This window comes from Anolis carolinensis, chromosome 3, assembly GCF_035594765.1.
Source record: "Anolis carolinensis isolate JA03-04 chromosome 3, rAnoCar3.1.pri, whole genome shotgun sequence".
NCBI classification, from domain to species: domain Eukaryota; kingdom Metazoa; phylum Chordata; class Lepidosauria; order Squamata; family Dactyloidae; genus Anolis; species Anolis carolinensis.
In genome coordinates, this window is record NC_085843.1 from 232,088,378 (window position 1) to 232,104,574 (window position 16,197).

The window sequence follows — 16,197 nt, forward strand, 5'->3', positions numbered from 1 at the left end:
TTTTGCGGTGGTCTGGATTATTTGAAAAAGTGAGGCATTGGAGAAGCCAGCTGTACAGGTTCCCCTTGTATGTGCAAAAACGTGGCAATTGGATCAAGGCTTTTGCTCCCCTTGAATGCATGAATTTCTAAATACTATGAAACACCGTATAGTAAATTTAGGCCCCTTCCACACAGCTGTATAAAATCCACATTGAATTGGATTATATGGCAGTGTGGACTCATATAAAATTTGCACGAGCAAAAAATACAATCGCGAGAATCGCAGGGAGCATACTGGGAGCACCTCCAAATAGAAGACTGTCTAGACTGAGAGTATGTCAATCCAAAAATAAACCCCAAAGAATACATTGTGTTGCCCAAGAATAATTACTGTTGAACGTGATGGGATGTCTGAGTAAGCATGTCCTGGGTTAATAATCATGCCCTTCTTGAATCTTTCCTACTCAACTTTGGAGAGGCAAGCAAGTTTCAGGCACAAGGAAATGTTGCTAATACAGAAACCAACTTTGTATACTGCCCTTTGCACTTCCAGATTTTTAGACCTGTGGGATAGGCAATAAACTTTCTTTTCAAAACGGGTATATATAAAAAGATGATTTTCCAAGTACAGGTTATACCGATTTCCCAAAAACAGATTATTTTCCAATAGGATATGTATGTGTGTATGAATGATTTCCCAAGAACAGATTATTTTCAATACAGCTATATAAAAAAAGATGATTTCCCTAATACAGATTTTTTTTCCCGTGTTGCTATCCTTTTCATTTCTGGAAGACTGGGTCCTAAAATGTACATATGGAAACTATGACTTGAAAACCAAGAAGGGTAAAAAATGCCAGGAGGTTCAGATTTTTTTTTTTTTTTTAAAAAAGGCTTTAAACAAGGCTAACGTAAATGAAAGAGGAGGGCATGTACTCCAGGAATTCTATGAAGGGAAAGAAAGCTCTTCTTTCCTTTTTACTAATCCTGAGGGTTACAGTCCTCTGCCCTCTTATCAGGGAGAGAGCCCATCTGAACCCATTGGGAATCATTTCCAAATAAATATGCACCACAAAAGAGGAAATTAAAAAAGAATTGAATTAAAGTTCATGTCACCGCTTAAATAGAAACAATTTTCATGGCTTACCAAAGCTGAAAGACAGTAAATAGCCTGTCACACACTGCTTTTGAAATTGTTCTGTTATTACAATTGAAACTATTTCAGATGGAGAGCAATACCATACCAGGTTGCTGTGAGTTTTCTGGGCTGTATGGCCGTATTCCATAAACATTCTCTTGTGACGTTTCGCCCACATCTATGGCAGGCATCCTCAGAGGTTGTGAGGTCTGTTGGAAACTAGGCAAGTGGGGTTTATATATCTGTGGAAAGTCCAGGGTGGGAGAAAGAACTCTTGTCTGTCTGAGGCAAGTGTGAATGTTTCAATTGGCCACCTTGATTAGCATTGAATGGCCTGGCAGCTTCAAAGCCTGCTTGCTTCTTGCCTGGAGGAATCTTTTGTTGGTGTTAGCTGGCCATGATTGTTTCTTGTCTGGACTTCCCTGTTTTCTGAATGTTGTTCTTTATTTATTGTCCCAATTTTAGAGTTTTTTTTTAATACTGGTAGCTACTAGCCAGTTTTTTGTTCATTTTCATGGTTTCCTCCTTTCTGTCGAAATTGTCCACATGCTTGTGCGTTTCAATGACTTCTCTGTGTAGTCTGACCTGGTGGTTGTTAGAGTGGTCCAGCATTTCTCTGTCCAGGTTGGTTCATGAAGTGCTCTGCTATGGCTGACTTCTCTGAATGTGGTGGAACATCTGTTTTGAACTGGAATATATGGCAGTGTGGACTCAGATAACCCATTTCAAAGCAGGTATTGTGGGATTTTCTGCCTTTATATTCTGGATTATATGACTGTGTGGAAGGGCCCTTAGTCAAACCTGAAGTGCACTGCTTCAATGTATTTTACACTTTTTTAGTTTGACATTATAAAAGTGCTTGCTTAACATGAATGTTGGAATTGAATTGAGAGAGTTAGAAAAGGAGAGGAGAATGAAAGACAGGGAGGAAGAGTCATCTTTCTTCACTCATATTAAAAGTGCCAGAACAAAAAAAGTGTAATTGCAGTGTAATTATCATTTAACAGCAATTAATTGAATCTGAACGTGCTCTTGTTTATTTTGGTTCCTTGGTTGTTCTAACAATTGTAAGATGCCTTATAATTCCGAAGTGCCCCAGAAATCAAATTAAAAATTTCAGTTCTCCAACTCCTTACCCGGGAGTAAGTCTCCAAAGATGAATGGGGCTACTATCTCATTTTTCTTTGAAAAGCTTAGTGGGATTTATCCTCTGTATCTGTATCCTCTGTTCAGGGTCATATTAAAATATTTGCTTCTGAACTACATCTGCGGCAGTAACTCACCTGAAGGTAAATACAGTAGGTAGTATTGCAAACAAAAAGACCAACTAAGGCGCCTTCCGCACAGCTGTATAAAATCCCACATTATTTGCTGTGAACTGGATTATATGGCAGTGTGGACTCAGATAACCCAGTTCATAGCAGATATTGTGGATTATCTGCCTCGGTCTTCTGGGTTTATATGGCTGTGTGGAAGGGCTCTAAATTACTCATTTAGTGCTTTAAGAAAAGTGCCATGCTTTCCTGAAAAAAGGTTTAATCAAAGTATCATAAAGCAATAGGATACAACATTAATTCAAGACCAAGTAAATAAATCAAATTATACTTCGAATTCAAGAAGGTTGCCCTCTCAAAGATTCAGTTTTTAAATGAACACCCGAAGGGCCTTGAACTGGAATATATAGCAATGTGGACTCAGACAACCCAATTCAAAGCTGATATTGTGGGATTTTCTGCCTTGATATTATGAGTAATACGGCTGTGTGGAAAGGCCCTTTGAGGCTGGATCTATATAATCCAGTTCAACGCAGATAATCGGGATTTCATATGGCAGTGTAGAAGGGGCCTAGGAGAGCATCACACATGGAGAAAAGAGCCAAGTATTCATGTTGACCCATAAGGGATTCCATTCTGTCTGGTTTGGATTACTCCTCAGTCCCTTTGGCTTTCTGTATCCCCAGATTCTGTATTCACGGATTATACTATCTGCAGCTTGAATAAAAAACAACCTCAAAACAAACATTGATTTTATATAAAGGGCACCATTTTACTGTAAAATTGCATATAGTAAGACTTGAGAATCCATGGATGTTGGTTTCCATAGGAAGTCCCCGGAACTAAGCCCAGGATCCACTGTAATTGTGTTTAGTTTACAACTGCACTATGTGTGCTCGCACTAGACAAATATAGAACTATGATTCCACTTTAACTGTCATGATTCCATCCTATGAAATCCTGAGAACTCCAGCTTAAAGAGGGGTCTAGTGCTTTCCTAAGTTACAAATCCCAGGATTTCATAGGAAGCAGCCTTGGCATTGGGATCATAGTGCTATATCTGTGCAGGGATAATGTGCATACCAGTTTTCTAACAGAGGAAAAACAGGTTTTTTTCCCTTGTAGCTCTGAGATCTTTTAGTTGATGAATGATGGGCAGGTGAAAATTTGGAGAAATTCATTTAACTCCTTTCTGGTGTATTTATGTTTAATCAAAATGTTAAATCAAAAAGATCCTTTGACTATTTTGTATATAACAGAAGGGATAACAGTATACTTTGAAGCTGAATGTGCTTCTGAAACTGAAACAATACATTTGATGCAGAATGGTGAGAAAAGAAAAGAAAGTGTTATGGAAGGGATTTTTACTAGGCCTATGGAGGGTTTCAGTTTCTGGAAATGGGTGGGATACGTTGCGTCCTTCTTCTCCAGATTTCAAACAGAGCAAAGCGTTTAGGGTTCTTTCCCTGGAGCAGTAAGTATGGTATTTAGTGAGGGGCGGAAGCCAAGGGAAAGTATTTTCACAGCCATCATTTTAACTACATCCCGCAGTCATTACAAAAAAAAAAAAAGTATCCTGTGTTAACGGGAAGAGCCATATTGTACTGCAGCTGGGAAATGAAGTGATCTGATGGAACAGTGGCAGGGAACCTGTAGGCTTTCCAGATCTCACTGGTCTTCAGACCAAGACAGTGACATCTCCAGCCCATCCCCTGTTTGGATATAAGCCAGAATGCCAATGCCTTAAATCAAGCAATAGTTTTCTAAGATCTACAGAGATACTTGCAAAACACCTCAGCAAGTGAGAGTCCAAAAGTGGCAGGCTAAAACTCAGAACCTCAACCCATGGCTGATACCGAATGAGAGACTTCCTCCTGGGCACACAAAAGACTGGGCGATTTGGCAGGAGCTGGCAACACAAGATGCAGAGCCAACCTTAAGAAATGGAGTTACAAAATGGAGTCCATGACATGCGAGTGCGGAGAAGAGCAAACTACAGACCACCTATGACAATGCATTCTCAGCCCTGCCACATGCACAATGGAGGACCTTCTTACAGCAACACCAGAGGCACTCCAGCTGGCCAGCTACTGGTCAAAGGACATTTAGTATAACACCAAGTTTTTAACTTTGTTTGTGTTTTCATATACATTACAACTGTACCCTTGGTTCGCTTCTTACACAATAAATCAATCAATGAATAAATAGGTCATATCAGGCATACAATGAATGGAAATGTGGATATTGGAAGTTGTAGTCCAGTGAAAATAGAAAGCTTGCCACCTCATCCATTGGACAATTGACTGTGGACTGGTATTGCTGGGTTGATGCTGGGCAGAGTAAGAGCACCTAGAATATGAGGCTTCTTACTGCAGAGACCTAGGGGCCCATCCATACAAACTACGATTCCTTTCATCATATAAAATTCTGGTAGACTTGATTAGGAAGAAGTGACTAGAATATTCTGACAAAGAATTTCAATGCCTCTGCAAACTACAAACCCCAGGAATGCATACAGTGTAGCCATAGTAGTTGAAGGAGAAATATAATGCAATAATTTTGCATTGTGAAACAGTCTGCACTTGGAAATCAGCCACTCTGAAAGACTCACTCTTAAGGAAGATTGCAGCTTTTTTTGATTAACATGTACTTGCATGGGCATTTTAAACCATGGCCCACTTATAATCCCATCACTTAGTGGGGAGTTAAATCCCACTGAACATAACAACAGCCACATCTGGGTAGGACAGGAGAGATTGACACCGAGAAGTTAGTTTTCTGTCTGGTCTGTAAGAGAAAAGCAGTGATAGGAATATGAACATATTTCCACAGTTCCCTGTGCAGTTGAGATAGGATTTCTCCCATGGGACCTTTAATATTGGTTCTAGGAAAGCCTGCTTGAATTTGCATATTTGCAATTAAGGTGAAGGAAGTTTTGCGAGATAGCTGTAACTAAGCTTGTTTGTTTTCTGCTTTATTCCTGAAATAAATTGGGCTGAGATACGTGACATCATTTTTTATTCTTTCTGTGAAATATGGGTTGTGTTTCTCTCTTTCTTTGACAAATAACTCCTTCCACTCAGTGGGGCTGCTAACTGAGAAAAATATCCAATACCAAAATTAATAATCTGTTTCCACTAATTATTAGTTTTTTTAAGGATGCTGGGTTGCATTAATTTCTTTTCTAAGTCAAAACATTATTAAATATGCATCAGGAAGGAAAAAAACTGCATTATTCATGGCATTCTTTTTTTTTTTTTGGTCAGAGAATCACTGGAAGACTGTTTTAGTGTTGCCTCCCCAGAACATCCCATTTAAGGCTTGTAGTGTGTTGTGTGCAGAGCAGGCTTAGCCAGCTCTCTTATAGGCTGAAATCTTCCAAACTTTTACCCTTGTGGACTCAGAGGTAAACATGTGATCCTGTACACATTATTGACCACAGTTTCCATCATCCTTCACATTGACTTAGGCTGACTTCTAGTCTAGTAGCAACTGGAGGATCAAATTATCTTATCGAATGTACACGTTGATGAGGAACTGCAGCCCTTCAAGTTTTCTGAACTTCAGCTCCATGAACTTCTCATTATTGGCTGTTCAGGGGTGATGAAAATCATAAGCCAAAAACATGATCATCATTGCCTGTCGCTTATCTCAGTCTTGAAAGCAGACTCCTATTCATTTTTTTCCAGAGATTGAGACCCACTAAGACCTCTTCCACACAGCTGAATAAAACCCCCACATTTTCTGCTTTGGACTGGAATATATGGCACTATGGACTCAGATATTGTGGGATTTTCTGCCTTGATATTCTGGGTTATATAGTTGTGTGGAAGGGCCACATGTTCAATGGGGCAGGTTAAGGGAATCAGTTGTGTAATACCACAGCATAAGAAACATAACCTTGAAAGAGTTATGGAGCACAGTGAGTCCCTTTGTATCTGCTGAGGTTTGGATACAAGACACCCCCATGGATATAAAAATTATTGCATGCTCAAATCCCATTGTATACAATGGTGTAAATGGTTGCACTTATATAAAATGGCAAGATCAAGGTTTGTCTTTTGAAATTTTGTTTTGGATGTTTTCATTCCATGGATGGTGAAATCCTTGGATGCTAACTATACATTAATGTATCCCACTGTATTCAACAATGGGAGTGTCAACTGCTTGTCCTAGGTCATCGAGGGATGTCCCTTCTTCTTGGCATTGGGACTCAGGCTGTTTTTCAGAGACATGGCCCTGGGATTTTTGAATGAATTCAGAGCTAATCTGCTGTGTTATCTTATTCATCTAAGTGGAATGATAAGAGACCCATAGGTAAAAACTAGCATAAAAACAGTTAAAAGCTAATGAATATAGGACCAGCATGTATGTGTTTTCAAAAAGCTCTTCTTTGCATCAGTCTACTGGGAACTGGGCTTCTAGATGTATTTTTGAAGAGAAGCCTGTAATGACTCACGGAAAATGGTTTTTTCTTGTACATCCATTACTTCAGCAATAGATGCTATCAGTGTGTGCAACTGGTGGCACAGCTGAGCTGCTGAACTTGCTGACCAAAAGGTCAGCATTTTGAATTCGGGGAGCAGGATGAGCTCCTGCTGTCAGGCCCAGTTTCTGCCAACCTAGCAGTTCGAAAACATGTAAATGTGTATAGATCAATAGATACCGCTTCAGTGGGAAGGTAACAGTGCTCCATGCAGTCATGCCGGCCACATGACCTTGGAGGCATCTATGGACAATGCTGGCTCTTCAGCTTAGAAATGGAGATGAGCACCAATCCCTAGAGTCGGGCATGCCTAGACTTAATATCAGGGGAAAACCTTTACCTTTACCTATGCTATCAGTCTATGGAGCCCCCGGTGGTACAGGAGGATGAGCTGCTGACTTTGCTGACCGAAAGGTCAGCGCTTCAAACCAGGGGAGTGGAGTGAGCTCCCGCTGTTAGCCCCAGTTTCTGCCAACCTAGCAGTTCGAAAACATGCAATGCGAGTAGATCAATAGGTACAGCTCTGGCTGGAAGGCAACGGTGCTCCACTCAGTCATGCCAACCACATGACCTTGGAGAAGTCTACAAACAACGCCCGTTTTTCGGCTTAGAAAGGGAGATGAGCACCAACTCCCAGAGTTGGACACGACTATACTTAATTTCAGGGGAAAACCTTTACCATTAACCTATCAGTCTATGTTCAGTTAGCAGTGTTTACATCAGAATAATGTAAACACAGCAATTTCAAACAATTGAATCTCACCATTGAACTGTTGTGGTATTGTTGGTGTAAAATAAGAATTAAAGATTCAGCTGTATGCTGATCTGTTTTAGTGAACCCAGTCAACTCCGTTTTGACAATAGATGAAGTCCTTTCATGACCTGTATTGTTTGCTGAGCTTTGTCATTTGTGCTATGCTAGCAATGCTGTAACTACAGTATTACATGCCCAGGGCCAACCACTAGATGCCATGGCTACACACAGCGCCACACCTTGAGAACATCCTCTTATTCAACAAACTTGCTCTGACTACATTCTGTGCTGGTCACCAGACCACAGTTAAGAATTACAACATATGCATTAGACAGGGCCGTAGCCAGAAAAAAATTTCGGGAGGGGTTTTGAAAATTTTGGGGGGGGGGGTTGAACCCCTAGCACACACCCCTCCCCGCTACAAACCTGTCAATATCTGCTTGAGATAGTGCCTGGAGGGACTCTTAATGTTTTGCATCTCATAGACTTAGCATGGGGATTTGGTTAACCAGTTAAAATTCATGAGTAAACCAGATTTTTTTTATAACTTGAAAAATTTCGGGGGGGGGGGGGTTGAACCCCTAAAACCACCCCCTCCCTACAGGCCTGGCATTAGATACCCAACAGTACTTGAATGTGCTCTTTAGAATGGTTGAACTATACACACAGTATTTGTATGTAAATGTATTATCTGCCTTTAAATGCTCATCCATAATATGTACAATAAGTACATTTGAATTCAGAGGGACTTACATTTTCATGTTAATGTTTTTTCAGGCCCAAGTGTGATCATAAATCTTGACAGCTGCTTAACTTTGAATGGGGCCATATCAAATCTCATTAAAAAAAAACTCTCCAAGAATTGGTGCTGGATGCACTGCATTTCTCTTTTCCCCAAATATCTTGAAAAAAATTGTCTAAGGTTTCAGAACAGAATTGATCTGTTCAAAACATAATTGTGCTCGAGAGAAGCTAAAATATATGCTGTAAATGAGCCACTGTTAATTTAGTATCCATGTTTTTGGATCATATCGACTGTGTACATTCTCAGTTTGATGTATTCTCACTCCAGTTAAAAGAACATGGCAGACAGTAACTGTTTTATATTATTACCAGACCTCTAATGGTTTATGAGCTGAAGCATAGTGAAGGGATCAATACCAATGAAGATAATAAAATGGTGTTGTCTATTGTTTCATTACAAACTGAGTTTCAGAACAATTTATTACCAAGTGGGACAGAATGGGAGGGAATTGATAGAGGATAGACAGCTTTGTAATCCCTATCAGAAGAACATGATAAGAAGTTGAAAGAGAAAATCAGAGGACTGGGGGCTGGGGATTTTTGAATGAGGATTAATACATAACAGGTATAGATGTCCTGTAACCTTCCTATTTGTAGTTCTGTCGGTTTCAGATTAGAATAAATGTTACTTACAGTTGTAAAGTTTGGCTTCACTGCTGTCCCTATCATTAGGCAAAGTGAAGATGTATGTTTCTCATGGCTTAGATCAGTGGTTCTCAACTTGTAGGTCCCCAGATGTTTTGACCCTCAACTCCCAGAAATCCTAACAGCTGGTAAACTTGCTGGGATTTCTGGGAGTTGTAGGTCAAAACACCTGGGGACACACAGGTTGAGAATCACTGGTTTAGATAATGGGAAGAAGCAGCAAGGATATATAGGAAAGAACCACAGGAACACAGAAAACAACCTTACCCTGATTCATGCATGGACTTGCAGAAACCAATACAGTAGAATCTCACTTATCCAACACTCGCTTATCCAACGTTCTGGATTATCCAATGCATTTTTGTAGTCAATGTTTTCAATATAACGTGATATTTTGGTGCTAATTTTGTAAATACAGTAATTACAGCATAACATTACTGCGTATTGAACTACTTTTTCTGTCAAATTTGTTGTATAACATGATGTTTTGGTGCTTAATTTGTAAAATCATAACCTATTTTGATGTTTAATAGGCTTTTTCTTAATCTCTCCTTATTATCCAACATATTCGCTTATCCAACATTCTGCCGGCCCATTTATGCTGGATAAGTGAGACTCTACTGTATTGTCAACTGACTAGCCGTGGCTCTTCAGAATTTCAGACATATTTTTACTGGTCCTGTTTGGAGATTCCAGACATTTCATACCTTCTGAAAGAAGATGGGATTAGATGTATCGTAAGACCATAAGAAGAGCCATGTTGGATCAGACTAGAGCAGTGGATTCCAACCTTAGATCCTCCAATTCTTTTGGACTTCAGATCCTAGAATTCCTGACAGTTGCCCAAGCTGACTGGGACTTCTGGGAGTTGAAGTTCCAATCACTTAGAGGACCAAAGGTTGGGAACTTTTGGTCCTCCAGGGCATCTAAGAGCATCTCTGCACCAATATTATGTTTGCACAATGGTCAGTCAGGTCTATATGTGAAGGCTACCAGCCAAATTTCCATCTCATGTTCACTGGGGATCAATACATAGAGGCACACTGCCTTTGATAATGGAAATGCCAGATGGCCATCCTGACTAACAGCCATTGATTGCCTCATTATCTGTAAATCTAACCAGTCTGTTTTAAAAAATTGGATTAAGTTGGCAACCTCAGGCAGATCATTGCTTGCAGACAGATAGGCTACTGGGTTGCTGTAAGTTTTCAAGGCTGTATGGCCATGTTCCATAAATATTCTCTTGTGATGTTTCGCCCACATCTATGGCAGGCATCCTCAGAGGTTGTGAGGTCTGTTGGAAACTAGGCAAGTGGGGTTTATATATCTGTGGAAAGTCCAGGGCAGGAGAAAGAACTCTTGTCTGTTTGAGGCAAGTGTGAATGTTATAATTGGCCAGGTTGATTAGCATTGAATAGCTTAGCAGCTTCAAAGCCTGGCTGCTTCCTGACTGGAGAATCCTTTGTTAGACTACTTCCCAATATCTTACTTTCCCTCTTTCCCAAACCTGGTTGTCTAGGTGAAGATGTCTGACAGACTCTATACTGTGTTGATTCTAAAGGAAAGCATATTTTAGCAAGGGCAACTTGCAAACACATTAATTGGACCCAGATCTTTTGGAAAAGAAGACAATATAGATTCTCATGACTTCTGAAAGATTAACTGATGTATGGTGGTATGAATTTCAAGGACTGGAATCCACACAACAGAAGGATGAAAACTATCTTTGAATCTCTCTCTCTCCACATACACACTCGTAGGTATGCACACTCACACAGAGTGAGGATGAATCTATCTGTCTATCTGGCAAGAGAAGGCATCACAAACATCCGATTAAATGGGCTACAGCCAATGAAATTTTATTCCATACTATACTTATTAATCTTTAAAGTGCTCCAAGACAACTTGTTTTTGTTGTAATAGACTAGCATGCCTCTCTTTGTAGAAATTGCTTGAGGGGAGAAGAATTCTTAAGCTCAAAAGGAGATACCACAAAGTTCCTTCTGTCATCATAGTACATCTGGGGCATTTTAGATGCCTGATAAACAAAATCATTTATAACTGAGAGACAATTTATCTATTTAGAAAGAGCTCATCATCTTTAACAATTCCATTATACATTTGCTCAGCCATATTCTAAAGAACATCATTGCTAGTGAGTAGCAGATGAAAATTGAGTGTGAATAATGTACTTCTAGCATATTGCATCTGTTGCTATCATTGGGATTGTTGGAGATAGAGTTTAAAAAGCAACTTTGCCAAGCCGTTTCCACAATGCCTATATTGGATTGTTGTTTATATCTGCAGTCTTCTATTTACTTATTTTGAAGTCCCATTCCTCTCTGTGGTACATAATTCTGAGTAGCTTGAGTTTGCATGGCTACTGGAAATAAATCCATTGGAAATTTATATTTGGGATTAAAGTATTAATTTGGATTTATGAGACTCACGAGAACTAGTGGTTATAGATATTTTGTTTTATGCCATTGATTTAGCTTATGTTGAGTCTTTTTCTCAGTTGCTCTCTAGTTCAGATGCTCTTAAACCATCCACATGGAATGCCCAACTTGAATACAATGTGTTTTATTTGGCAGGAGTAGTTTTCCAAAGATCATTGACACACAAGCACAACTGTTTTTTAAAAAGGAGATAAATTCCTGTACTAATACAGATTGCCATACTGTATTGATATAGACTGCCATCCAGGAATGCCATCTACTTAGGAGGACTCCCCCCCCCCCCCCGGTATGGTGCAATGGGTTAAACTCTTGTGTCAGTAGGACTGCTGACTGACAGGTTGATGGTTCAAATTTGGGGAGAGCGGGTGAGCTCCCTTTATCAGTTCCAGCTCCCCATGCAGGGACATGAGAGAAGCCTCCTACAAGGATGGTAAAAACATCAAACATCGGGGCGTCCCCTGCACAACATCCTTGCATATGGTCAGTTATCTCACACCAGAAGTGACTTGCAGTTTCTCAAGTTGCTCCACACACACATACACACACACATACACACACACAATCTACTAAGGAATGACCAAGGCTTCCGTATGATGTGTTTCTTTCAGAGCTTGCAAAAATTCCATTTTTGGTCTATAATTCCCAGTGATATGGACTACAGGATATTTTTTAAAGTAATCATTCAAAGCTTTCGTTCATTTATTTGACTTTGAGGGTGTTATCGGTAGCAGTGGCCTTCTGTGTGCAGTCCCACATCACTTTGAGATCAAGCAGCAAATGGCATCTCCTTCCAGTGTATGCATTGACATATGTGTATGTGTGGGTGCATGTGCACACACGACACATGCCCAAAGTCAAGGGGCCCTTGACCAGCCAAGTCTTTTTTCAACCTTGAGGCAAAAAAACTCCCAAGTACTGCTCCTTGCATTAAAAATATATGAAATTAAATAATCTTTTGCCTTTTCATGACTGTCAAAATCTGCAGTCTATGCTGGTCCCTTTTCATGTGGCTTTTTGTGGATATTTAACACCACATGAGAACAGACTTAACCTGAAATGAACCTGATCTCTATTTTAATGACACGAATTCTCATTGACTTATGATATTTTATGACAGCCATTTTACCTTCAATGTGTTTAGTTTCTTCTGCAAAAGAGGGAGGGATAGATAGGTACTAGAAGCATTGTAGGCTGATAGGGACAGTTTTTGAGTCCTTTTTGTATTTTTTCAATCTCAGCCCCCTCCCCTTGTTTTTTTTAACATGAGTTTAACACTGATAATAACACAGCCCAACCAACAACTTTTTTTTCTTGGTGTCTTCATTTTTAGGCCTATTCCTGGGGTTATTTGGGGTGCCGATTCTGAAAATTACATTGGATAGACCACATCAGCACTCAATTATTAATTATGGTTTTCTGTGGGTGAGCAGATGGCATCTTCTGGATGGCATATGTTCTGTATCAGAAACTAGAGTTAATGTGATCTATTTGATGCATTTTTCTGAATCAGCACCCTAAATAACCAAACCAAATCTAAAGTTGACCAAAATTGATTTGTAACCCTTTTAGTACCAATGTTGGAGAGTGGTCCCTGTTCAAGTGGTCCCTGGTCAAAGTGGTCTCTGGTTAAAAAAAAAAAGTTGGGAGCCACCCTAACAGAATGCCTCCTAGAGATGATAAACCCTTGACGCCTTCTCTTAAAATCCTGGAATTCAGGGCCACCCAATATAATTCATTGTTAGTAAATACAGGATGAATGTGGGGAGATGTGAGTGGTCTCCTAGCTGTTGATATGACCCGGTCTTAAACTCTGCACATTTTCCTTATTTCGAAACCCAGAGAATGGTTCTGTCTCATTCCTCTTGCCTTTTTGGTTCTTTACCTCTGTAGACATCATTGGTTAAACAGATCAGAAGGAGACTGGTAGACCTGCTTGTACACTATGACAAACCAGAACATGTCATGTGAGAGTGGTACGATCGATGAGGGATTCTGGAAGTTGCAGTAAAAGTTACTAATTTTCCTAAGTTATGTGACAAACAGGGAAGCAATCTCGGTGTAGGTGCACTCATTTTACACTCTATCTTTGCTACCACCTCTGGGATTTTCCAATGCAGAGGCACTTGGGAACTATAGGTGTTCATTCAAGTAGGGAAATTGTGCCCTTCAAGCCCTTCAGTCTCTACCAGCCAAACTTTGTCTGGTTATTCATGTTTGCCACATCATAACTTGGAACTCTGTAGAACAACTAACCAAAGAATGAACAAGTTCATATCTTCTAGCTAAATGGCAAAACTTAAGCAGCCCAAATGTAAAGAACAGACTTCTTACAATCAATGAATGAACCAGAATAAGAAAATGGAGAAATGTGAAGCCATATTACAAGAAAGATAAATTATATTCACTAACTGAAATACTTCACTGAAATGCTTCAATTTCAAAATGGCAGAATCCTTCCTGGAGTGTTCATGCAACAACCTATCCCATGCCCCCATTGTGGACTCTATACTGGATAACAGTTTCCATTGCCATCAGCCAATGTGGCTAGTGGTTACGGGTGATAGCTTGGTTTGTATGGGGGGAGGGTTTTTTTTGGGGTACAACAGACTGCCAAGGTGTCAGATTGGGGAAAGTTATTGCAGACCATATCAAAAGAGAGACGAAAGCATTGACAAACAAACCCATTTTATTTCTAGAGTCTTGAGGTGGGGCTGGAGATCAGGCTAACCTGGCTAGTCACAAAGGAACTAAGGTTCTCTTGGGCTGAAGGGCATTCCATAAATACATGGAATATTACTGTATGAAATGAGATTTGACGTATTGAAATGAAGAACAACTTAAGTCTTAATGAGCAGCGGGTAGCTAGAAATTCTATTTTTTTTCCATTTGTTTTGGTATCATCCAGATATGATATGTGTGCATGTTTCTCCCAGGCGACAGACTGCAGAGGAGAGGGAAGCCGAGAGGCAGCAAGCCAATCGCATCCTCATGCAGCTTCAGCAAGAGGCCTTTCAGAAAACCATCAACCAGCCCATCCAAGCAGACCCCATCTGTGTTCACAACTCCTCCCTCTTTGCCCTCCAGAACCTCCAGCCATGGTCAGATGACTCTTCTAAGATCACCAGCGTTACGTCTGTAGCATCAGCCTGTGAGTGAAGCCTGGATTTTGCCTATGCATGGACCTATTGTGTTACAAGACAGCTGGCCTTCTTTGACAGCACTGGGAGAAGATAACATTGCCTAGAAAAGGAATGGACCAGCAACCAGACAATGCCCTGGGCAAGCCAGTGTTGTCTGCGTGACGAACGTGCCCCTACAATCACTTGTTGGAGTATTAAGGCCCTCCTCACTTTAATATTTTTAATTCATCATCATCCTTGTCTTTGAGTTTCTAAAACCAGATTTTGAACAACCATACCAGGTCTCCAAAAGACATTTGTAGGGAGAGAACAAGCTCTTGTGTTTTTCCAACTTTCCCAAGATTCATGTTACTCAGCTTGCAGAAGGTATTAAGATTTGCTTCCCGATATACACATTTTAGACTGATTCTTTTTTTGGTAAAAAAGAAAAAACTTATTCAAATTTGAGTAGAGAATTGGAAAAACCTTCAAAGAACCCCTGAAAGACGTTTAGATTCAACAAACAAGAAATCGCAGTCTCATTTTTTTAAATCTTCAAAGATGTAACCTGGGCCGCTCTTCTCTTACTTATTTTCTCCCTGCTGAAGGAATGAAACTGGGATGATTGTTGAATGTAAACATCACATAGCAAACCACTGTGTGAAAGCTGTGCTCAGTTTCCCAGGCTACCAGAGACTCTGCATTGATCAACTTATATTTTAATAACTCTGAGGCATCTGTAGCATTTTTGCAGGGGTAATGCAGTTTCACTTGATGGATATTTTGGTATGGTTTATGATATTGTTCAATATTTTATTTTATTTTGCTTGAGAAGTCAGCTTTGCAATGGGGGGGGGGGGGGATTGTTGCAATGTGGAGACCAACATCCTGCCTTCCCATATCCTGACCAGCAATTCCACACATTTCTTTTCATTGTGTTAAGGAAAAGCTTGATATTAATTTAAGCACTTCTTATAGCAAACTCTGAGACTATATAAAGATATCTACGGTATATAATTTCCAGATATGTTTAACCTAAGCATCACTGCCGTTTAAAATCAGGTGATACGCACACACACACAGCCAATTATATATCAGAAAATAATATTTTTACCGAGTTTTTGAACTACATCCTTTGGTTTCTTTTTAAGTTATGCACTTATAAGATGGTTTCATTTTTGTGTATATTCATTTTCTAAAGTGTTTGTGTAATTTATGTGGAAAAATGAATAAAAGGGAAAAATCAGTCCATATCACTGAAAGGTTTTTTTTAAATTTCCCTTTTGGGGTTTTTTGTTTTGGAGGGGCATAGTCTCAGAGACTATTTAGAAACTGCTTGCAAGGTTCTTACTGAAATATAAATGGGGAGAGAAATACACGTTCACCAATCTGTAGGAATATGCATTCATTTTGAACTCTGATTTCCCATCTTCAATTAGTTATGTACATTGGCTGCAATGTGCATAAGTAAGACAGAGTTTGGACAAGTTACTTTTATTGGGATATAACTAGTTGTTTGACCAGTTAATCAAATCTG

General features: G+C 39.7%; 1 protein-coding gene across 2 annotated transcripts in view; it reads left to right on the top strand.

Annotated features, from left to right (window-relative positions):
* tlx1 (T cell leukemia homeobox 1) overlaps window positions 1-15,913 on the top strand; it is a 31,872-nt gene extending 15,959 nt beyond the window's left edge. For both annotated transcript variants that reach the window (XM_008116050.2, XM_003224241.3), the window contains exon 3: window positions 14,475-15,913. In XM_008116050.2, coding sequence (XP_008114257.1) covers window positions 14,475-14,697 — 223 coding nt within the window. In that variant the 3' untranslated portion in view covers window positions 14,698-15,913. The remainder of the gene's footprint in view (window positions 1-14,474) is intronic.
* Window positions 15,914-16,197: the final 284 nt, after the last annotated feature.